Source organism: Notamacropus eugenii, chromosome 1 (assembly GCF_028372415.1).
Source record: "Notamacropus eugenii isolate mMacEug1 chromosome 1, mMacEug1.pri_v2, whole genome shotgun sequence".
In the NCBI taxonomy this organism is placed as follows: Eukaryota; Metazoa; Chordata; class Mammalia; order Diprotodontia; family Macropodidae; genus Notamacropus; species Notamacropus eugenii.
The window spans coordinates 718,485,995-718,511,173 of NC_092872.1; the positions used below are offsets into that span (position 1 = coordinate 718,485,995).

Below are 25,179 nucleotides of genomic sequence, written 5' to 3' on the forward strand. Positions count from 1 at the left end.
AGAGGGGGAGGGGAGAGAGGAAAGAAAAGAAGCGGAGCCTACTGTCCTCTTTGGCTCCACACGTGCTAAGAGAGAGCTTTCAGGCTTCCTCAATCCTACTTAACCTTCAGCCACACAGTTTGCATCTCAATACCGTGCTGTTAGGTAACTAGGTGTGCTCCAATCCGGGACAATCTCGAGGGCAGGGAGACTCCACCCATCACGTATCTCCCAGGGAGAGGCGGAAATACCCGAGCTAGCCGAGCTAGCTCAGTCTGACCTTCTCAAATCCCCGCTGTTCATGGAGGGCCTCGTAAGACTCTAAGATTTAGAAGTCCTACTTTTTACCCGCCCGAGACCGTCCACACGGAATTGAGCTTCCAATCCCAACAGAATGAAACACTTCAAGAATTGAAGTTTTACATATGATAAATCCAAACACAAATTTAACCCGTACATAACCCATGGGAAGATGACAAATACGTATCAAAATAGCAAGATGTCTTCAGCTTTAAAACTCACCATAGTAATTTAACATTAAATTATCATGGAAAAGAAAATTGAGTAGGCCTTCAAAAAATCACAGAAAGATTTTTTTTCAAAACCTGTCTTTCCAAAATTATTTCCCATTTTTGAAAAATTTAAAATTTATCCTGATATAAAAAAAAAATCACTGAAGATTTTTGGAGAAAAGGTGTTGCAAACTTCTAAAATGATAGATATCTTTCCTGTCCACCTAAAAATGAAAATAAACCCTTAAAAATAGAGTAAGTTGGTGTAAAATATCCTCAAGTAACACAAATTCCCTAAGTATTATCACAAACTAAATTTGTAATTATTACAGTATTGGTACACATCACAAAATTCCTTAATCAAAAATGTGTTGTAATGGGAAGGAGAATGAGTTTTCATAAGCCAGGAAGACCGTAGCCAATTTAATTAGCCTTATCACAAAAACAAAGTGTACCAGGCCTTTAAAAATTGACGCAGTATCTTTTCTTTCTTCTTAAATATATCACAGGAAATTAAGAAAGTAATTCCATTCTGGAATCTCACATACATAGTGAATATGGTATTCACAAACCTTCAAATTAACATATGTGTGTGTGTATGTGTATCATGTACAAAACATGATAAAGTGATTTAGCTAAAGTCACAGCCAAAAAGTACGACAGGCTGGATTTGAATTCAGATCTTCCTGCCTTGGGCTCAATATTCTACCTAATGCAAAACAAATACCCTGATCCTAGAGTAACAAAATACAAGGAAATGCCTCAGATTTCCTCTTAAATAATTGAAGAATGCCAGAATAAAATGTACTTTATAAATATGATGAACATTACTGAGCTGTAAGTAGTGATGAAAGAGAATACTTCACAAAACCCAAGGCTGAATAAACTGACACAGAGAAAATGAAAAAAATCAGGAGAACAATGTGTAAGAAGACATTAGTGTGGTAAAGACAAACTCTGAACCACATCTGGAGAGAAACTCTGAAAGGACATGTTAACCACCTCCTGACAAAGAGAAGATGGACACACGATGCAGAAAGAGACCCTTATTTTTGGACATGACCACTGTCTAGATTCTTCCTCCTTATCTGTGCCTACATGTTACAGAGGATTGATTTTCTTTATTTCTTCTCATTTTTTAATTCAGGAATGAGACAAAAGCAAAGGCAAAAATGATGGGAAAAAGAAAGTAGAGCACTGACTCCTCTTTATAAATGCACAAAAAAGAGGACAAGGAAGTTCAGAAGGAAAGATAGAGAAGAGGACAGTCTGAAAAACTTGGATAGATATTGTTGTATGCTTGTTTGATGAGCTAGGGGAAGGGGAGGTTCATGGTTCCACACAGAATCCTCTTTTTGTGTTCTGCTCCAGGTATGGAAATCCTCTTCTTTTAGCTTTTAAATTCAACATAAAAAATTTAAATTAAAAAACCACAGCCAGTCAGAGATACTACTGTGTCTAGCATGAAGTATGAGTGTAAAAGAAAAGAATGCACTGGGAAATCATACTAGCAAGAAAACATAACTAGAACCTTCAAAGGTGTTTATTTCTGGGAAAACAGGAAACATATGAAGCCAGGAAGTGGCAATGAGAAAGAAGAGCTTTCCAGGGACATGGGTGTACTGATAATGCATTTTTTTGTTTTAGGATAATTACCTGCCACTGATTGAATAATGTGACTAAAGAAGATTTTCCCCACCCACTAATAGGCCTGGGAAGATTAGTAGGAAGGCTCACAACTTTCATTAAGTTTCTGACGTGACACTGGTTTCCAATGGTTGTGTTGCCCTCTGACTCTAGAAAATGTATAAATAGTCTGAGGACAATGTTTTATTTTGGGGCTTACTTACTGGAAGTGTTTGCTTGGTCAAATGAGGACTCTGGTAAGCCACTAACGAGCTCCCTGGCTTTGAACACACAAATTTTGATGCTTCCCTCTCTAGTAACTATGGTCAGATAATTGGTCCTGTCTGTTGATCTATGATGTATGCGTGGCTTATAGCAGACATTCGGAAGTATGCCTGTTGAGTTTGATTTCTCTGTATTTTCTCTGAAGTTCAGGGTGCTGACTTTTCCCCAAGTACTAAGTGAATGATACATGTGCTTGATTAAAATGATTGTCAACCCCTCAAAAGCTGCCCTTACTTTTATAAATGCAGATGTAAGAATCTGTGATAACAGGCTTTCCTGTGTATGTCAGAGTGCTTATTGTTACAATGGGACAGTAGTGAGAGGGCACAGAGTCAGGAGAAAGATCCTTTATGAGAAATTGCCAGAAGACCAGTATCACTAGATCATGGGGTACTTGTGAGGGAGTAAAGTGTAAGGAAACTGGAAAGGGAGGAACTGGCCAAGTTCTGAAGTACTTTAAAGGATTGTTATTAGATCCTGGAGGTGATAAAGAGTGACTGGAGTTTCTGGAGTAGGAGGTGATATAGTCAGACCTGTTCTCTCAAATGATCAATTTAACAGTTTAGTGCAAGATTGACTGGAGTGGGAAGAGAGTTGAGGCATAGAAACCAACCAGTCCTCCATGGCCAGAGTTCAAACGTGCGATGTTGATAGCATGACAAGAAGTGACTGTGTGCTGAGTGGAGAACAGGAGATGAAAATGGCACCTGAATGACCATTATGCTCCTTTTAGTCACAGTTTCCCCAGTTACAAAAAGAGGGGCTGAGAACAGCAATCCTTTTTCAGCATTTATAAAGATGAAACAGAATTACAGAAGTGAAGAATATACATCTCCTCCTGTCAACAACTCAAGGGAAACAAGCTCCCTACTCTACATAGCATACTGACCAGAGAATCTCCAAGTACCTGCCTCTTCCATTTCATCTAAGTCTGAGAATTTAGCTATCCTGAAATGCTGTTAGTTCCGAAGTCTTTTACTCTCTTTCTAAGTTCTTTTCATTGTTTATTTCTTTCTTCTGTTCTTTCCTACTTTCTTTCTTTCTTCATTCTAGTCTTTGCACAGACACTTGACAACAATTCTTGTTCTCTAGAACCAGTCATCTGATGTCTCCTGGGAAGGTAGAGAGGACTCCACTGTTTATAGCCACCTGCCACAGCCACCACCATGACCAGACTAGGGAAGGTCCATGTAAAATAGTAATAAAAAAAGAGGTTACATGAGGTCACATCTTCAAGGAAACACAACTGGGCCACTCCCTCCATGTGCATATAACCCATTATGGGGCCCTGGAATTGAGTTGGACCAGAACTGCTTTGCATGGGGTTCTCCAAGGGACCTTCCTCATATACAAATATCCTCCACCTTTCTCACTGAACTCAGAGCTCTCTGCCTCCAGCTCTACAAGGGTCACAATGCTCTCCCTTTCCATGCTCCTCTGGCTCCTACTGCTCTGGCCTCAAGGTAAGACCACTACTGAGTCACAGGTTGGCAATAATTTAGAGACAGAAGGAATTTTGCAGAGGGTATCTCTGACACAGCCTGAGGGTGAGGGAACTACTCCTGAATTCACTGTACTTGGATGGGATTCTTCATTGAAATATGTTTCTTCTTCTCCTTTTCCCACCAAGAATCCCAAGCAGACATTGCGCTGACTCAGACCCCAGCATTCCTGTCTGTGGCTGCAGGAGCCAGAGTCACCATCAACTGCAAGACCAGTTCCAGCATTAACAACTACATGAGCTGGTACCAGCAGAAACCAGGACAGTCTCCCAAGCTCCTGATCTATGGTGCTTCCAATCGGGAGTCTGGGATCCCTGCCAGGTTCAGTGGCAGTGGCTCTGGGACAGATTACACCTTCACCATCAGTGCTGTGGAGGCTGAGGATGCTGCAGATTATTACTGTTTTCAAACTTATAATTATCCATTCCCACGGTGTTTCAGTCCTGAACAAAAACCTCCCCAGGCTGCTTAGCCCTTCAGCACAGGGGAACAGCTGCTACCCCAGATTCATAGGCTCAGGGCAACCACTGCTCTCAGGGGAGAATTGGGCCTAATTCAGCTCAGCTGTGGGAAACACTTGTCCTAGGGGCTACTTGAGGTAGAATGATTCAGAAGTGAGAGAAAAAGGAGGAAGAGAAAAAAATCTTGTGCCTGGTATGCTTGAGCCAAGGACCACAAACCTCCTCATAGGTGCTGCTCCAGAAGCTGGTCTCCTTCTTTACTCTGTTCTCACTTCCCTCACCATGAGCAGCTGTTGAAGAGAAACTGCAAAATATTCACAGGAATGGGCCTGGACTCTGCTGCTTTTTGCTTATCCTACAAAGGCAGTCAAGATAGACAAGCTGGATAGAGCAGTCCCTCAATTCTTGAGGCAACTCAATCACAGAATGAATCCAGGCTCTCTCTTCCCTGTGAGAACTTGATTGTTAGGTAAGACTAGATCTTCTTTCCTTGTCACCCCTTAGTGCTGTAAACCATTACCAAGTTCCTTCTTAGAAAGACAAAAAAAATTAGTCTGAATGTGTTTATTTCTCTCAAAGCCTGTGAAACACACATATAGAGATACACATGGGAGCTCATCATGAGACAGTGAACACCTAGAGGGTCAAATAAAGAATACCTTATACCTTCAGAGTCAATACCTCTCATCACTACCTCATTTCCTGACTCAGGATACCTTTGTCATCCAAAATTATTGTTTCCATAAGGTTAAGCATGATATGAGAAAGGAATTTCTTCAGTGAGTAAGTTGTTAATGCAGTAAGAAAAGACAACTGACAATGTGTCAGTTGAAATTACAATTACAGGATATCTGTGTTTCCTTTACCATTAATATAACATAACTAGATATGTCCATAAAATACTTAAGAAAAGTCTCATTATTCAAGATAGCGTCTGATGGAGGGCCCTTGTCCTTGATAGTCATAGACAGAGGAATGCTCTTGGTCAACTTCATATGGCCTTCTGGTGTTGACACAGGAATGGGACATTTTGAGTTCACTCAGAGAATGTATTATGCTAGAGCATTGTAAAGTACTATGGTAGACTGAGCTCAGAGTGGGCCACAATGCCTCTACTGATTGAATTGCCCAAGACTGAAGCCTTCCTGAGACAATGGGGATACAAAACAGTTATGGAGAGATCTGTGGTAGTCAATTGGTCATTTTCTCAGAGAACTGGACCATCAGCATTGGGGACAGTCTTCCTTAACTTCCATAAGGATTCCAAAGAAAATGGAAGGGAAAAGAACAAAACAGGAGAGAGGGTAGGAAAAAAGGAGGAAAAAACCCTGTGAATTTGCATGATAGCTTTCTTGTACATTTGAAAGAAATAGCAGATTGTGCATAGTAGATTAGCAACTTCATGCACAATCATCTTTGTTATTATACTATGTTATGGAAATGTTTGTTTTATTCCAGAAATGTGTATTAATGCAATAAAAAATGGATTTAAATAAGTCAGCAAAGAAAATGAAAAGCAAGGAAGAGAAAGAAGTATAAGAAAGACCATTACAGGAGGGGCAGGGGGAAAGTCTCCTGGAAATTCTGCGTTTAAGCTTGTTTAGGTGACAGATTTGACAGCATGTTGGGCATGAAACCAGGAAGACTCATTTTCCTGAATTCAAATCTGGCCTCAGACACTTCCCAGCTGTGTGACTTTGAACTTCACCCTCTTTGCCTCAATCATCACATCCATAAAAATGAGCTGGGGACAGAAATGGCCAAACCATTCCTGGATCTTTGCCAAGAAAGCCCAAATGGGATCACAAGGAGTCAAACGTGACCAAAACAACTAAAGAACAATCTACTTTCAAGTGTAGTTGGGGCTTCATACACACAAAATGATTTGGGTCAGCTAAGTGGTGCAGTGGATAGAATACTGGGACTAGAGTCAAGAGAATTTGAGGCCAGGCCCAGATACCTACTGACCTGTGACCCTGGGAAAAGCTCTTAACCTTCTTTCTCTCAGTTTCCTTGTCTGTTAAATGATCTGGAGAAGAATATGGCAAAGCAGGCCAGTATTTTTGCCCAGAAAACCCTAAAACAGTGTCATAAAAAGTTGGACACAACTGAAAAGACTGAACAGCAAAGCACTACATGGTATTTTAAGGTTTAACATGTACTTTACATATATTAACTTACTGGATCCCCACATCAACATAACTGCTATTATAATCCTTATTTTACAGATGAGAAAACTCAGGTGTGGAAAAGTTAAGTGACTTGTCCAGGGCCACACAGCTTGCAGTCTATCCATTGTATCAGATAACTGTCTACTTAAAGCTAAACAAACATGGCAGGTGAATGTAATGGAATATTACTGCATCATAATAAACAGAGATTATGAAGATTGCAGAGAATTATGGCAAGACTGATGTGAATTTACATAAAGTGAACAATTAGAACTAAGAAAGCGATACACACAATGACTAACAATAAATATTAAGGACAGAGCAATGGAACTGAATGATGTATAATTATGATGACCACACCGCCCCCTGGAGGAAGGCAGAGGAAATTCTCTTCCTTTCCTTCTTTATAGAGGTGTAGGGTAAGTCCTGCAGTCAGCCACTCCCAGGACCATGAAGGGGGAAGGTCCAGCCTCCAGTGCTGTCCTATCTCAGTAAATGCCACCATAGCTGCCAGCCACTACCGAGTTCCTTCTAGGACTTCAGAAGCTGAGGTAGCTTGGCTAGCTCTGAGGAAAGAAACTTCTGCCTTCTTCTCGCTCTGCCATTTAATCAAACCCGCGGTGAAACAGATTCATTGTGTTTGAGTGTGCTTATAAGTTACAGGAGATTTGGCTTCTGTAGTATTTCTCAATTTTTAATTCATTAATGAGGCAAGAGCAATCAGAATGAAAAAAACAGACCACTGGCTCATCTTCATAAATGCACAAAAAAGAACCGAAAGAAGTTCAGAAGAGAGCATAAGTAAGGGAATAGTGTGCAAAGACATGGACGGACTTTGTTGTATGATTATTTTACAAGCTGTGTGAAGGGAAGGTTCGTAGTTTCGTATAGAATTCTCTTTTTCCATTCTGCTGCAGGTATGGAAAAGTTTTTTCTTTTAGTCTTTAAGTTCAATCTCAAAAGATTTAAATTGAAAACCACAGCTAGTAAAAGTCACTACAGTGTCCACCCTGTAGTACGGGCACAAAAGAAAAGACTGCACAGGGAGATCATACTGGCAAGAGAATGTACTGGAAGTTTCCCTATATGTATGTTTCTGAGGAAACAGGAAGCCCCTGAAGGCAAGAAGTGGCAGTGAGGTAGAAGAACAATCCAGGTCCGGGGGGCAGCAGTGAGGGAGCACAGATTCAGAAGGAGGGACATTTATCCAATGTCAGCAGGTCATGTGGTACTGGGGAGGGGGTAAAGAGTAAGGAAAGAGGAAAGGCAGGGATTGGCCAAGTTCAGAAGGACTTTACAGAAATTAGATCCTGGAGCTGATAAAGAGGGACAGAACTTTCTGCAGTAGGAGGTCAAATGGTCAACTCTGCTCTGTCACATGATCAGTTTAACAGGAGAGGGCAGCAATGACTGGAGTGGGCAGAGAAATGAGTCAGAGAAACCAACCAGAGGGCCATGGAAGGAGTACAACTATAAGATGATGAAGACCTGACAGAAGGTCACAGCGTTCTCAGTGGAGAAGAAGAGATGATGCATTTTAGTAGGAAAAAGGTCTGTGAACAACCACTTTGCTCCTTTTGACCTCCTTTTCCCCAACTACAAAATGAGAGGTTGAGACCAACAATCCCTTCTTTTTTTCAACATTTTAGAAGATGTTACTGAAATTTAAAAGAGGAGAATAAACATCTCCTCCCCCACAACAATCCAAGGGACACATTCTGTCTACACCACCTACAAGACCTAAGGGTCTCCCTTCCCTCTCCTTGTATTCTGGTGGTTCTTGGGTCTTGGTTTTCTTTCTAACTCAGCTACTTCTTGCTTTCTTAACTGTGTTCTTTCCACAAACACTTGCCAACACATAGTCTCTTGACCGAGAGGCCTCTAATCTCTCCTGGGGAGATAAAGAGGACAACCCTGTTTAGAGTCACTTGGCACAGCCATGATCATGCCCATGCTAGAGGATGTCCATTTAAAATAGCAATAAATAAAGAGGTCACATGAGGTCACACCTTCAAGGAAATACACCTCAAAAAATATGCCCTCCATGTGTATATCACCACACCTGGGGTCTTGAGTTGGGGTTGGACCAGCACTGTTTTGCATGATGATCCCTAAGAGACCTTTCACAAACCCAGCCTGAGACTCAAATATCTCCCCCCTTTCACACTGAACTCAGAGTTCTCTGTCCCCAGCTCTGCAAGGTTCACAATGCTCTCCCCTTCCTTGCTCCTCTGCCTCCTAATCCTCTGGCCTCAAGGTGAGACTCCCAATTAGCCATAGATTGGCAACACTTACCAGACATCAGAAGTTTTCCAGTGGGAATCTCTCACACAGCCTGAGGGTAAGGGAATAGCATTCTTCACTGAAATCTCTTTCTTCTTTTCCTACCCAGAATCTCAGTCAGCCATTGTGCTGACTCAGACCCCAGCTTCCCTCTCTGTGGCTCCAGAAGACAGTGTCACCATAAACTGCAAGGCCAATTCCAGCATTAGCAACTACATGTACTGGTTCCAGCAGAAACCAGGACAGTCTCCCAAGCTCCTGATCTATGCTGCTTCTAATCTGGAGTCTGGGGTCCCTGCCAGGTTCAGTGGTAGTGGCTCTGGGACAGATTTCACCTTCACCATCAGTGCTGTGGAGGCTGAGGATGCGGCAGATTATTACTGTATGCAGTATTATAGTTACCCTTTCCCACAGTGTTTTAGCCCTGAACAAAAACCTCCCCAGGCAACTCAACCCTTCAGCAGAGCAGAGCAGCTGCTGCCCCAGAGTCACCAGATCAGGGCAACCACTCCCCTCAGGGGAGAACTGGGCCTAATTCATCTCTACTGCTTGAGCTACTTGTCCCAGAGGCTCTTCTTGAGGTAGAAAGATTAAGAGGAGCAAAAGAGGAAGAGAAAAAATCTTCTGCCTGCTAAGTGTTAGCCGAGAACCACACACTTTCTCATGGGGGCTGCGTCCAGAAGCTGTTCTCATTCGTCACTCTGTTCTCTGTTGTGTAACACAAATCTTTTCCCCTCAGCTGGTGTTTAAGAGGTAACTGTACTCAATTCAGGGGAATGGGCCTGGACTGTCAGCTCTGGATGTCTCTCCTCAGCCCTAAAAGGGCAGCCAGGATAGACAAGGGGGATGGAAGAGTCCCTAAAGTTCTTGAGACAACTCAGTCTATAGGGTGGATCCAGTCTCTCTGCTGACTGTGAGAATTTCACTTTCAGGCAATACTACATCTCCTGTCCTTGTCACTACATGGTGGTCAGTTGTTCATCTTCCCAGAGAACTGGACCATAAGCATTGGGGATAATGATCCATAGCTTCCATTACCTTCTAAGGAAAATGGGAGTGAAATGAACAATAAGGGAGGAGGGTAGAACAAAAACCAATGTACATGACAACTTTGCTACACATTTGAAGGGAATAGCAGGTTGTGCAAAGTACATTAGCAGTTTCATGTACCACCATCTTTTTAATAGTACTATGTTATGGAAATGCTTGCTTTATTTCATAAATACATGTTAATATAACAAAAAGTAAATTAACAAAATTAAGAAAAGAGTCAAGGTCAATATGGCAGAGAAAGGCAGGGACTCATTTGAGCTGTCCCCCAAACTCGTTTAAGTACTTTTTAAGAAGACTAAGCAAATTCTAGAGTAGCAAAACTCACAAAAAAAATTGAGTGAAGTAAATTTACAACACAAGACAAGTTTTAAGGCCAGAAGGAAAGGCACAGTCCAGAGCAGGCCTCACCAGCACAGAACGGGCCCCAGCAAAACCAGAGCAGGCCTTGGGGCAACTGAGTCACTTACATCAGTAGTGTGTTCCAGACGTCTTAGTCCCCATGTACCAAAGACAATTTGAAAATGAGAAAGAAAGACCAGTGGCCCAAATGGATGAAAGTGCAATGCTCACCATCATGACCCTGACCACAGTCAACCAGGGGCAGGCCTTGAGACTCTCTGGTCAAGTATAGCAGCAGAAGAATCTGCTTTTTGAGTTCCGGGTCTCAAATGGTCAAAAAACTGATCAGAAGGAAATTACAGGGTCTCTTTGCTAGCACTGAAGCAGGACTTTGTTGCTTAGTTCATTCTCACATCCAGATCCTGGGGTGGGGGGAGTCCCAGGGCAAGGGAGAGCACAAGCAGAGCAGAGTTTGCAGCCACCATGGAGGGAGGAACCTCCTCATAGTTCCAGGGCAGAAAACAGGACTTGTGGTCACTCATAGAACAGAGCACAGGTCAGGAGACGAGTAAACATCTTGGAAGAACTAAAAGCTTATAGGTCCCTAGAACTATATCTGAAAAGAGCTGCAACAAACCTCTGAAGCTTGGCACAGTGTATTCTACTCTGGAAGCAGAGCCCTATGTTAGCAAAGAGGTAAAAGTCAAATGTTAGTTTAGGAAAATTACCAAATGGTGGAAGAAGACTCTGAGTACAGACAGTTTATATGTTCAAAAGGAAGATCAAAACACATACTCAGAAGAAGACAACAAAGTCAAAACTCCTACATTCAAAGCCTCCAAGAATAATGTGAATTGATCTCAGGCCATGGAACAGTTCAAAAAGGATTTGAAAATCAAGTAAGAGAGGTAGAAAAAAAGTTGAGAAGAGAAATGAGAGTGATGCAAGAAAATCATGAAAAATGAGTCAACAGCTTGCCAAAGGAGACACAAAAATATAGTGAAGAAAATGTTTAAAAAGATTAACCCAAATGGCAAAAGAAGTCCAAAAAGCTGATGAAGAGAAGAATGTCTTAAGGAGCAGAATGAGACAAATGGAAAAGGAGGTCCAGAAGCTCACAGAAGAAAATAATTACTTCCAAATTTGAATGGAGCAAATGGAAGCTAATGACTTCATGAGAAAGCAAGATACCACAAAACAAAACCAAAAGAATGAAAACGTAGAAGACAGTGGGAAATGTCTCGTTGGAAAAGCAGATGACCTGGTGAAGGAATATTTTATATCCCTTGAATAAAGCAAGTTCATTCTGTCCTTTTGGTGACCTCTCAAGGAACATAACATGCACGAGTTGCCCATGTATTAATGTTTTGGGAACTAACCACTCCCGGAACACATAGATAATACTTGGAGGATCTGGCAAATCCTCCCAGTATATGCTTAATTAACTTATATCTTGTGGCCCCTGTATGGTATCTCCTTGATGGACAAAATCTGTATTCCCATGGCCATATGCCTGACCATCTTGGAACAGTGTGTGGAGCCGTTGGCAAAAAGCCTTCTTTGTCTATGTCCCTATAAAATCCCCTTGTTTAGTGTAAGTCCTTGGAATCTCACCCATGGAGAGGACACTCTGCCTGGGAACCCTTGCTCCCAATTCAGACCCTGAAAGCTGCATCCCGGGATTCCCCAGCTGAGAAAATTCAGGTGTTGGTGCTTCCCTGAACTGGTGATGTTTTTCTATTTCCTCTTATATCTATATTAATATTGCTATAATCATATTAGTATTAGGCTACATTAATTATTTTTGCTATAGCTCTAAACTGTTCATGCATTTGCCTTTTCTGTAAATCAATAAAATATCCAGCTTCTTCTTCTCAAATGTGTCTTGTTGTAGGTGCAAATCTGAACCCTAAATTTCCTTAATCATACATAATTGGCGTCACGAACAGGATTCGCAGTACAATATGCCATTTTTGAAGAAGAATTTGACAAATAAAGTATTTGAACAAGATCTTGTGGAGTGGGGAGATTTGCCCTACTCCTCGGTGGCAAAAGGACAGGACCCTGTGAAGACTGGGGTAGTAGACTTAAAACTGCAGAGCCCTTACAGGTGACTGCTTGCATACAAGAATCATCACCTTCTCTGCTCTTGGTAAACTTCACTTCTCTGTTTCAGTTGCAAAAATGTATTTTATCTCTGTTTGGCCTGTTTTCTGATTTGTAAAAGTAAAGATAATGATGGTTGTTGTTATGGGATCAAAATGATAAAATGATTATAAGATTCTTAACATAATGACTGGTGTAGAATTGTTAACTTTGAAGTGGTTTTAATTACTAAAGGTAATAAGATCAATAATTTATGGAAATGTAAATAATACCACCTGAAGTTATTGTTGTGTTAAAGCTATATTTCTAAGATTATATTTCGGAATTTCTCTTAGATTGTAAAAGTTGAGTGACTGCTCTAATTCAGAAATAGTGTTAGACAGAGTGATTTTTAACCTGAATTTTGTTGAAACTAAAAGATGTTGGGAAAATTGTGTAAAACCAGCTATGTTACTTTATCAGCCCTGCTAACCTTGTCTTATAATGTTTTATAACTGCCATTTAGAAAACCAGTTATTTTCACCTTTGCCTGTTAAAGAAGTTATAGCTAAAACAATTTGGCTATCATGTATAAAAGTTGTAAGATTGTTAGCTAAGTTATTTGGAGTTACTGTTTCAATGCTAAGCCTAAAATTGTTAATTGATCACTGTGTATGGAAAGAAGAGAACTTGTTTGGCTTATGTAGTTCCTAAACAATGAATATAACTCTCTCAGAACTTGTAATTGATAGAAAGGATTTTTAACAATTGGCTTTTACATCAGGACAAGTTCTAAATTTGAGAAGGAAAGATGTTAAATGGTATCCCTTGTGTATGTGAGTCCTGGTAGATCTTTATTACTGCAACTCCATAAGAAAAAAAAACGTAACTGTATCTGGCTCTAAACTGTGATTAGTGAAATTTGCTGTTTAAGATAAAAGGCATTTGGGACCATAACTATTTTTGTTTTGAGTTTGAATTTGGATATAGTTGTTCACATTAAACCAGTATCTGAGAGAAATGCCACAAGTTACTCAGAGAGAATGTGACCCTGTACTGTTAACAGGTGAAGTTTGTATTTGGAAAGGAAAGGCCAAGGAGACAATTCTAGCCTCAATCTTGGATGGGATCCCCCTGGCTCAGTTTCCCCATTGCGTTCCTTTAAAAAGGAATGTTTCCCACCTGAGTCTGGCTATGAAACAGATACTGCATGATTGGAGAATTTCACTCTTATCTGAATTCAAACGGAGTCAAGGATGTTTTATCCTGTCATATTTGGTATGTCACATGTCCCTGCTTTTTTTCTTCTCTAGCAAATTTCTATGAACAGAACAAGTAGTCAGTAAATGTGTGAGCCCTTTTGTGTAATCTTACTGGAAAGTCAAATATTATTTCTTATCTAAAATTAGAACATGTGGAGAAATTTATGTAAATTGCTTAAGACTCATCTTAAGATGTTTCCAATGTTTAAAAGGATTTTAAAAGCAGTCATGTTTTTCTGTGATCAGTCTCTTACTGTTACCAATGTGAGATTCCATTACAACACCTTTTTGACTAAAACATTTTGTAATATCTAGGAATTCTGCAGTAACTAAGAATTTAGTTTGTAATACTTTGGGAATTCATATTACTTAAGGACATCTTTATAACAACTCAGCTTTAATGAACTTCAATTTTAAAGTTTAATTTTTGCTTCAAAGTAAAAAGAGAGTCATCACTTTAAGAGATTTCAACTAATTTTCTTTATAAAAGTTTAGTGACTCTCTTAACATCAGGATAAAATTTAAACTGTTTTTTTAAAAAGAAAAGGAAATACTTTTAGAAGAAATTTTTTAAAAAATCTTTCATGTAAGGTCTACTAAATTTTCATTTTCAAGATAATGTATTGCTAAATTAATATGTAATGATCTACAAAGCGGAAAAGATTTTGGTATTTTGATCTGAATTTGTAGTCATCCCATGGCCTAAGCAAGAGTTAAAATTAGTGTTTGAACTTATCATATGTAAGCAACAATGACAACTCAATTTCTAAAGTTTCCCTTCCAGAGTGAATAATCAGAAAGAGATAAACAAGCCTGTGAAACAACGATGTACATCTACTCAGTTGTGAGGTTCAAGTTAGAAACCCCTTTTGTTTAAGGCAATACAGCTATGCTAGTGAAGAGTAATAGCTTGTGAGCTATCTTGTCTATGGTAGAAATATAAAGGAGGGTGATGCAGTCTGAATAATGGGCTCAAGAGATTTCGAAAGATAAATAAAGGTTTGATTGAGAATACAGAAGGCAGACGAGGTTTGGGACAAATGGGGGTCATCCAAGCCTCTCCTGTCTCCAGATAACTGCTCTGGATACCCTTGTACCAGTCTCAGATGGTTTAAGTATGTTGAGAGAGTGGGGGCAAGTATCTTCAGAAGACAGAAAAGTGTTGTAACTTGATTTGATCATCAGTAGCCCTGTCAGATTTGAGATGGCCCTACCTAAAGGATACCAACCCATATTTAACCCCTTCTGATCATTTTTTGGTCTTTGTTTGCTTAATCTCCTTGCCAGATTTGTCTCCTGCAGGTTTAGTTCCTTCCACTTGCAGATGACCATTCTGGCTGTATATCACCCTCTGTCTGAGACCATTACACATCACTGTCTGGACCTGGATCATGTTCCTGACACTGACTGAAGAACCAACCTCCTGAATGGGACCTCTCAAGGCAGGGACAGCTCTATGTCCAATCTCAGCATGAAGCAGTTTCAGAATCTGAGACCTTCGTCCCTTACCCCAGAAAGATTTTGGGTCCCATCTGTTTAAAGGGAGAATGATGGGGTGCTTGGGTGCATGTACTTGGGCCCCAATTCTGGAATCACATTTCTCCCTAGCCTCAAAATATTGCCATTATAGGCAGATATTATCCTGATCAAGTTCAGCTGTTTTAGGAGTAGGTGTACTAGGAGGGGTAATTGACTCCGACCACTAAAAATTAAAATAATTTTGCAAAATTTGGATACTGAACCTTATCATACAACAGAAGGAGAGTTGCCCAACTAGTTATTATCCCTTGCCTGAATCCTGAATGGGCCAAGGTTCATACACCAGAATCTTCTGATGCCAGGAGGTGAGGATTTGGTACTACCAATATGACAATTGACTCAAAGGCATGGGTTAAAAATAAACCTACAGACTGGCCTAAGGCCATGGAAATCATAGCTGAGGGAAAAAAAAAATACAGTGCTGGTTTGTTACTCAGGAGATGATACCTTATATGATGTTCCATTAATACACGTCTTTTTATGTTAATAAAGTGTTTTTTAGGGATATGGCTGTTGCTGTACACCGTCTCAGAAAATTTTGCCTGGATCCCAGGAGCATGATTGCACTCAGGTGGCTCTCAAATAACCTTACAGTGGAGAAATTCTACCACCCCTGATAGGCCTTTTCAAGTGATGAAGGATCAGATGAAGAATAGTAATTGTACCATCTGGGGCATTAACAACACGACCCAGTGTATTAATGTTAATAATAACATATCCTTCCCTGTATTACCAAATTATGCCAGAATAAAAAGGGCCTGGTATGATACATTGCTTGGAGGGACAGGAACTGGTTTGGGTATAGTAAATTCTATAGACCTTGAGACCCTGGCCAGCAGACTGCATAGTGCTGGACAGGATGTAGCTTAAGCACTTACTGTTAATGCCAAATGGTTGCCCACAACGATCCTGCCCCATCATCGTACTTTAAAATACCAAGGCCAATTCCTATAGGTTTTTAATGACTCAACCTTAGCTTCAATAACTTTTAACACTAATGTTACAGCACTATTTAATTAGACTCAATGTTCTTTACAAAATATGTATACTCTAATACAAAAAGAGAATGCACAGCATTTATTGTTGAGTGGAGACCCTGATCTTTGGAAAACTTAATTCCCTTCCTATAATTATTGGAAATCTCAGCAGCAAACTCAAGCTAAGTGCACCTCTATGTGGTGTATTGAGACTATGTATTACTATAATGTACAACATTGGACCACCATGTGTCAGTACCATGTAATTCCTTTTATATTGCATCATTACTTTGCCACATTTATATGGAAATTACATCGATCAAGCTAACGTAACTCATACTTTAGAAGATTTTACTTTAATTAATAGTGGAATGGTGTGTGGGATGATGACCAGACAGATGAAGCCCTGTCTTCTCTCACACTCCTCTAATCTACATGATCTTACTCTATATCCTATGTCCAACTTCTCTATGTTACATGAAGTATCTGTTCAATCTATCTGCCTCGTCTCTAACAATGAAACTGACTTGTATTCTGTAGGGCAAGTAGCCCCATTTGCTGGTTGTATATAACATGTGAGTTTTCTCCATTGGCAGGGTGATGATTTCTACTTTTCCCCTGACAGTGGATGATGTTATTTTGTCTTGGGTACCCAAACTATTACGTCTACCCTATGTGTATTTATCTTTGGAACCTTTCATCTCTATTTTAAATTCTTCTGTTGAATTGCAGCAACTATTAGAGAAAAACCAAAGAGCTCTTAATGAACATTGAATACAAACTCATATAGATGCTGGGAAATTAATAGAGTAACTCCTCTCTCATTTAGTAACCTCTGATACTAATCATTACTGGTATGATTTTCTATTCAAATCCTCCACTGCAACTAGATATTTTAATAGCCTTGCTATTCCTATTTTATTATTATTTCTATTACTACTATTTTTGTTTTGTTGTAACTGTTATATGTATACTCAAATGAAACGGATATATACTAATTTTACTCCCTTGATTCAGTCACCTTAAGTCCTTCGTGACCTTAAGGCCAAATGAAGGAATATTTCATATCCCTTGAATAAAGTAAGTTCACTCTGTCCTTTTGGTGACCTCTCAAGGAATATAACATGCACGAGTTGGACATGTATTAATGTTCCGGGAACTAGCCACTCCCAGAACACATAGATAATACTTGGAGGATCTGGCTAATCCTCCCAGTATATGATTAATTAACTTATATCTTGTGGCCCCTGTATGGTATCTCCTTGATGGACAAAACCTGTATTCCCATGGCCATATGCCTGACCATCTTGGAACAGTGTGAGGAGCTGTTGGCAAAAAGCCTTCTTTGTCTAGGTCCCTATAAAATCCTCTTGTTTAGTGAAAGTCCTTGGAATCTCACCCATGGAGAGGACACTCTGCCTGGGACCCCTTGCTCCCAATTCAGACCCTGAAAGCTGCATCCTGGGATTCCCCAGCTGAGAAAATTCAGGTGTTGGTGCTTCCCTGAACTGGTGATGTTTTTCTATTTCCTCTTATATCTATATTAATATTGCTATAATCATATTAGTATTAGGCTATATTAATTATTTCTGCTATAGCTCTAAACTGTTCATGCATTTGCCTTTTCTGTAAATCAATAAAATATCCAGCTTCTTCTTCTCAAATGTGTCTTGTAGGTGCGAATCTGAACCCTAAATTTCCTTAATCACACACCTGGAAAATAGATACAGAATATGAAATTTAAAAATTATTGGACTAACTTAAAGCCATGATCAAGAAATGATTCTAGACATATTATTTCAAGAAATTATCAAGGAACACTGCCCTGACATTCTGGAACCAGAGGATAAAAGAGAAATTGAAAGAATCTACTGATTGACTCCTGAAAGACATCCCAAAATGATTACTCCCAAAAATACTGTAGCCAAATTCCAGAGCTCCCAGGTCAAGGAGAAAATATTACAAGTAAAGCCAAAAAGAAACAATTCAAGTATTGTAGAGATACTGTCAGGATTACACAAAATTTATCATCTTCTACATTAAAGAATTGGAAGGTGTGGAATATGACACTCCAAGGGCAAAAAAGCTAGGATTACAAGGAAGAATCACATACCCAATAAAACTGAGTATAATCCTTCAGGTGGGTAAAAGGATATTCACTGTGACAGAGGACTTTCAAGTATTTGATGAAAAGACAGAACATTTGACTTTCAAATATAAGACTCAAGAAACAAAAAATAGTAAATGGGAAAGGGAAATCCTAAGGTACTTAATAGGTTCAGCTGGGTGTGTTCTAACATGGAAAGGTATTTGCATCTCATGAGAACTTTCTCATTATTAAGGTGGTTTGAAGGAGTATATATAGACAAAAGGCACAGATGTCAGATGAATATGAAGGGATGATCGCTAAAAAATCACAATAAAAAGGAGAGGAATGCGCTGCAAGAAAGGGAAAAGGAGAGGTAAAATGATTTGAATTATCTCACACAAGAGACAAACAAGTATGTACATTGGAGAAGAACAGGGAGGACTTGTGGGAGAACGAATGAACCTTACTCTCAGCAGAATTGGCTAAAAGAGGGAATAATGTACACATTGTATTGGTTATAGAATATGACTCATTTGTAAAATCATTTCTATCACCATCTCTCTGATGTCATGATCTTCTAAAATGGATGAACACATGCTATGAGCAGACCAAGCTGCCTGAGTAGGGACCCAGCTAGGTGCATAACTAAGCTCATCCTGTCCCTTTTGTCTCCCTCTCCCCTGCCTTCTCCTCTCCAAATGAAGGCAAATTTGGATGGCCAGAGGCTTTCTAGTTAACTTGGATTTTGCTGGCTAGATGTCTTTCTGTCTGTCTTTTCAAAAACTTTAAACTCAGTGCACACTGAAAAACTTTGAACAATAGGTCCCTGACCGAGCTCCACTTTATCACTGTTCTCTGGACTCTCCTGGTTTAGCGTGATTATCAATAGTAACTATTTCTCTTGCCCTTCCAGATTGATTTAGTTACTTTTGTTTTTTTCTCATTAAAGTGGCCATTCCCTAACTGCTTCTTAAAGAGGACTATTTACTGAATTGGTGTTACTTCCCTCTAAGTGAGTACCTGAAAAGGCCTTAGCTTAGAAAGGCCAAGATCTCCCACTGCACCCATGGCTGTCTCCAGTCATCTTAATGAATATCTGATCACCGGATCCAGATGGCTCAGGAGGAGAAAATGAGGCTGGTGACCTTGCATAGCCCTCCCTCACTCAAAACAAAATCAAGTGCAAGTCATGTTGTCATTTCTCTGACATCATGGTATTCTTCGAAAACAAAAGATGAACTCAACCTGTGAGTAGACTGAGCTACCTCAGTATGAACACAGCTAGGTGGGTAACTCATCTCATTTTCTCCCTTCTGTGTCCCTCTCTCTTTCCTTCTCCTCGCCAAAGGAAGGAAAATTTGGAAGGGCAGAGGCTGACCAAATAACTTGGCGTTTGCTGGCTAGATGTCTTTCTTTTTTTCTCTCTCTCCTTTCCTTCCTTCCTTCTTTCCTTTCTTCCTTCCTTAATTCTATTCTTTGCTAAGCACTTGTCAACTCTTGGTCTTTAGATCCAGAACTGTCTGATCTCTCCTCAGAAGTTAGAGAGGATGGGACTATTAAGTGCCTGTTCTTCTGAGTCTAACTCCAGTTTATGGGTAGCAAGAAAGGCGATCTGACCCTCCAATCCATGATGCCAGTAAGCTGATGAGATGCTGGTATGAACTGCTTAAGGTGATCCCATGGAAAGAGTGGGAGAGCGGCTGTTCAGCCTGGGCTGAGGTAGGATTCTCCTGACTCAATTTCCCCACTGACGCCTGGCAGACTTTAAGCCTGACTGAATACAAGTGGATAATCTAATCCTGCCTGGAACTGACATGAAGTTGGGGAGATGCTGTATCCCTGCAACGTCCCTACTCTTGGTGGCAGTTCCCTATAGTCAAAAGGTTTGTAAGCTTAATACCAGATCTGTTCAATTATAGATTACTGGTAGGGGAACATCCGAGGTTAAGTCTAAAATTAAGCTATTAGACATAGGACTTTAGACCAATAACAATAAACTAGTGTCCTTTAATTCTCATTAATACTGTGGAGACAATTAGGTCAAGAGCTTGTGAAGTTAGCAATGTCAATATTATTTATGTCTCATTTGGTTAATGTTTAAAAAAAATTCTTTTGTGGTCCATATTGAAAATGCTTTAAAAGGAAGTATCACCTGACCAAAAGTTTGAATTGCTTTATCTGTTATAAACTGTGTTAAAAATAAAAAATAAAAATTTAAAGAAAAGAAAAAAAGAAGGTAGAGGGGCCTCCTCCATTTATAACCATAATTGGCCACTTGCCAAAGACACCACCATGACCAGACTAAGGCAGGTTATAAATATAAAGAAGGAGACTACATGGGGTCACACCTTAAAGGAAATGCAATTGGGCTACTCGTTCCATGTGCATATATAAAAACTCATGGCGCCCTGGAGTTGAGGTTGGACCAGCACTGTTTTGCACCATGATCTCCAAGGGACCTTTCACAAACCCAACCTGAGACTCAAATGTCTCCCACCTTTCTCACTGAGCTTAGAGCTCTCTGCCTCCAGCTCTGCAAGGGTCACAATGCCCTCCCCATCATTGCTCTTCTGGCTCCTATTGTTCTGGCCTCAAGTTAAGCCTCCCAATGCATCACAAGATGGCAGCACTTTAGAGACAGGAGTTTTTCTGGGGATATCTGTGACACAGCCTGAGGGTGAGGAAACTATGCCTGCATTCACTGAATCCACACAGGATTCTTCACTAAAAACTCTTTCTTCTTTTTCCACCAAGAATCCCAGGTCACCCTGTCTGTGGCTCCAGGAGACAGAGCCACTGTCAACTGCAAAGCCAGTTCCAGAAAAACCAACTGAAGTGCTGGTACCAGCAGAAACCAGGAGAGTCTGCCAAACTCCTGATCTATGAAGCTTCCTCCGTGCAGTCTAGGGTCCCTGCCAGGTTCAGTGGCAGTGTGCTTGGGACAGATTTTACCTTCACCATCAATGGTGTAGAGGCTGAGAATGCTGCAGATTATTACTCTTTGCATCATAGTAGTGTTGCATTCCCACTCTGTTTCAGCTCTGAACACAAACCTCCCTAGGCTGTTCAGCCCTTCAGCATAGGGAAGTAGCTGGTGCCCCAGAGTCACAGACTCAGGTCAGCCACTGCCCTCAGGGGAGATTTGGGACTAATTTAGCTCTGCTGCAGGAACCATTTGTCCCAAGGGTTCTGTTTGAGGTAGAAAGACTGAGAAGAGAGAGAAAAAGGAAGAAAGGAAAGACTCTTCTGCCTTGTAAGGTAGCCAAGGACCACAAACCTTCCCATGGGGGCTGCTACCAGATACTGGTCTCATTCTTTTCTCTGCCCTCATAAATGAAGACAACAGGTGTGATTTCCACAGATACCCTGAGGGAGAGGTCTTTCCCAAGTAACAGTTATTTTTCTCTTACTCAGGTCTCAGCGGCCATCTCCAGGAATCCTGATCTACTTCTTTCCTCTGCACCCAGATGGCTCTGGAGGAGAGAGTGAGGCTGCTGACTTTGCACAGCCCTGTCTCACTTAAATCCCATTCACTTCCAAGTCAAGACATCACCCTCCTGATGTCATTAGTCTCTTCAGGAATGAAGGACAAATAATAATTCTGTGAGGAGGAAGACCAGGAGCTTCCCTCTGGGGACCAAACTGACCAGTTCCAACTGAGCAATGCTCCTTCCTTCTCTTCTTCCTTCTTCCCTCCCTAAAATGGGGAATGAGACGTTTGAATGTGGGTGCTCTGACCAAGGGAATATAAATTGCTTCACCTTGGGCTCTGAAAAATCAGGCTTTCATAAAACCCATTAATTTTCAAATGAAAATAATTCACAATGACTTCAAACCAAGTCATTCTGGTTCTCACTGATTGACCAATAATAAGTCCCAATCCAAGCCTCTCTAGTTCACTGTTGTCATTTTGATAGTTCAGAGAAAGTGTAAATAACAATTATTCTTTTTCTGGACAGAAACCCTGTCCTTCTCCTCTGGAATTGCCTTGAGAGTAGATATCCTAATCTCACCTGGCTCGAAATACAATAGCTCCTCATAGGACTGATCCCACTGTTGATTGGTTTGCAAACACTGATGTCCCCTCTTTCTGATCTGGGCCATTTGGCACGTTTTTCAGGAGGTTCCTAGGTGAGGAGGAGGTCAGCCCTTATGTTAGTACCCTATTCAATTTGGTCACCTGATCTCACCTTAGCCCAGCTGCTGCTCCTATGTTCTGAGTTCAAGCAATCCAGCAGCCTCAGACTTCCTAGTATCAGGGATTACAAGCTTCGGCCCCCATGCATGACCTATATACCAGGGCTAGTGTGATTATCACGCTGTTATTCTGGGCTTTTCATGTCCCTCTGCATCAGTACATTCCAATAAACTTCTGCAATTTCTCTGAAACCCACTTTTTTTTTCAAAGTGTACTACTATTGTAGACCATAATTCAGTGAACCATTCCTCACTGATTTCTTTAAGATGTTTAAGACCTTACAGGAAGTCATAGAAGTTGGCAATTGAGAAAAAAAGAGCATAACATAGGTCCTTGGATAAAGGCACATAGAAATGTTTCAGTTTCCTATCTGCACTGGACTAGGTTGAAGCAATATAATTATATATCTATATATATATAATTAAATTTTTATTACAATTCCCATATTACATAATTATATTAAGTCAGGTACAGATTAAAATATTGAGAGGTATCCCAATGGACAAGTTTTGGGAAAGGAGATTGACAAGAAAACATAAACACAAACCATACCACTCAATACAATGATTATTATCAATGTTAACTCACATTAAGTCCCCTTGTATATCAGTACCCCATTTCCAACCTCTATTTAAGCAGCACCTTTTGAGTCCCAGATGTCTCATGTAATTACCCAGTCCCTAGATATCCTTTCTTGAATAACAGGCTTTATTTTTAAGGCAGTTCTAAAAGAGAGTTCTGCTTCTGTAGTTCAGATCTATACGTTCCTAGATAATTTTGACTTAGTTAAATTAATACAATCAATTAAATTTGGTTGTCCAATTTTGAAACTTCAGAGAAATTCAGTTTATATAACATTTGCTGTTTTTCCCCTTACCTAAATGCTGCACCTCTTATAAAAATCTTTTAAAATTTAAGAGTCTAACCATAAAATGAGCTCTTCTGCCTTCTAAAATTATCAGATAGATATTTTAATAATGGAAAAATCCAAATACGAAACCTTATTAGCAAGGAATTCCTAACCCTGAATTTCCATGATAGGTAAATTCTGAAAGCCAATCATATCTACCTGAATAAAATTCTTAGAGGAAACGGTCTAATCCTGTGGCTTTTCTTTCATATCTGCTATGCTATTTAATTAGAAATGTACAACATGACAACTTTTTCTTAATTCATCCAATCATTTCCTCCTTTGGAGAAAATTACACCTATATTATTATTTGGCCATGAATGTAAGTTCAAATTGTAAGATATTCATACTTGCATCCAGTATCTATCTAATAGATTTAGTATTGTACTTGCACAATTTCTTGCTTATAGAAATTTGTTATAAAAGCAAAATGAGGGTCATAGTTATAACAATGTCACATATCATAACAGAAGGGAAAAACTTCTTTAGGTCTGTTTGATTCCAGCGATAAGTCATATCTGATAGGCCATTATGTAGCCACAAGATATTAAAGGCAGGGCTCAGGATTAATCAAGTGGGGAATTTTCCTTTTCAAAAATGAAATAGCACAATTGGGACAGAAAGTCAGGAAGATCCTACATAGGCCATGTCTGAGTTTGTCCCCAAAACTTTTTCCAAGTATAGATATACACCTTTACCAGATATCAGCCTGCAGCACATGCTTAATGATAATTTGGGCAACGCTCCAGGTAATCAAAGCTCAAAACCAGAGTCAATTTCAGTTCCATAAATAAAGTCTCACAGAGCAAGTTCCAATGATCAGATCTTTCGCTGAGTTCAGCTCTCAAAGATCACACATCCAAGATAAGAAGCATTTAGTTTCACATTGGTAACAATAAGAGATCCACCACAGAAAGAATACTCCTGCTCTCAGAATTCCTTTAAATAATGGTTACATGCTAAGGTGATTCTTAAGCAGTTTGCATACAATTTTACACATATTCTAATTTCAGATTAAAAAGTAATATTAGATTTCCCATTAAGAAAACATAAGGGGGGGGGGCGGAGCCAAGATGGCGGAGTGAAAGCAACGACTCACCTAAGCTCCTGGAAAAACTCCTCTGGATATCTCCGGGGGGAGAGTCTGACCAGACTTTGGAGGTGTAGAATCCAGTGGGAGACGGACTTTGACAGATTCGGAGCCCAGGGTGGACTGGAGGGTCCACGGGAGGGATCTGTTCCGCGGGGGTAAGACCCCGGCGCACAGCGCAGCACGGTCGGCGTGGCAGGGCGGAGGGGACCCGAGGGGCCCGAGAGTGGCGGGCGAGACCAGCGGAGCAGGAGATAAGCCAGGCCGAGCCAACGATATCAGCACAACAGCCCTTGAAATCTTCAGCCTAAAGACGGGACTTCAGTGGGTCACTACTTGAACATCCAGGAGCTGGGATGCCGGAGTGATCAGTAAGTGCTCTCCCCTCCCCCCCGATGACCGTGAGGGAACCATAAAATTCTTCCCCAGATTAATCCTGGATCAGTGGGAACAGCAGAAGGGGGCGGGTGGTCTCATAACACCACAGGCTGGAAAAGTGGCAAAGGGGGATTCTTCCTACGGTGGCGGAGGCTATCTGGAGGGACAGATGACCCAGGGCAGAGAAAATTCGCACTGAGACCCAGGCAAGCCTCAGCCTGGGAGACGAGCCCCAGGAGGGGCGGGAACACGCATTAGCTTCTAGGCGTGTCCCAGCCCTCCAGGGGAAAAGGGAAGACAATAGGGAAGCTGGGATCACCATCCCCTGACCTTGCCTTTGCCTCAGGTCAGCTGAGGAGATCTCCTGAGACCAGACCACCCCTCCCAGACACCTATCAAGCTAACCCCAGGGTTGATCTGGGAAACAACAACAACAACAA

The 25,179-nt window shown here is 40.6% G+C and overlaps 1 long non-coding RNA gene and 1 gene segment (V, D, J or C); one reads left to right on the forward strand and one right to left on the reverse strand.

The window, feature by feature from the left end:
- Window positions 1–25,179, reverse strand: part of LOC140521593 (uncharacterized) — a 250,177-nt gene that overhangs the window by 57,319 nt on the left and 167,679 nt on the right. The gene's annotated exons all lie outside the window — the stretch shown is intronic.
- LOC140529975 (immunoglobulin kappa variable 3-11-like) lies at window positions 3,711–4,376 on the forward strand. The segment is given in 2 exon segments: window positions 3,711–3,865; window positions 4,033–4,376. Coding segments are annotated over 2 exon segments (393 nt in total).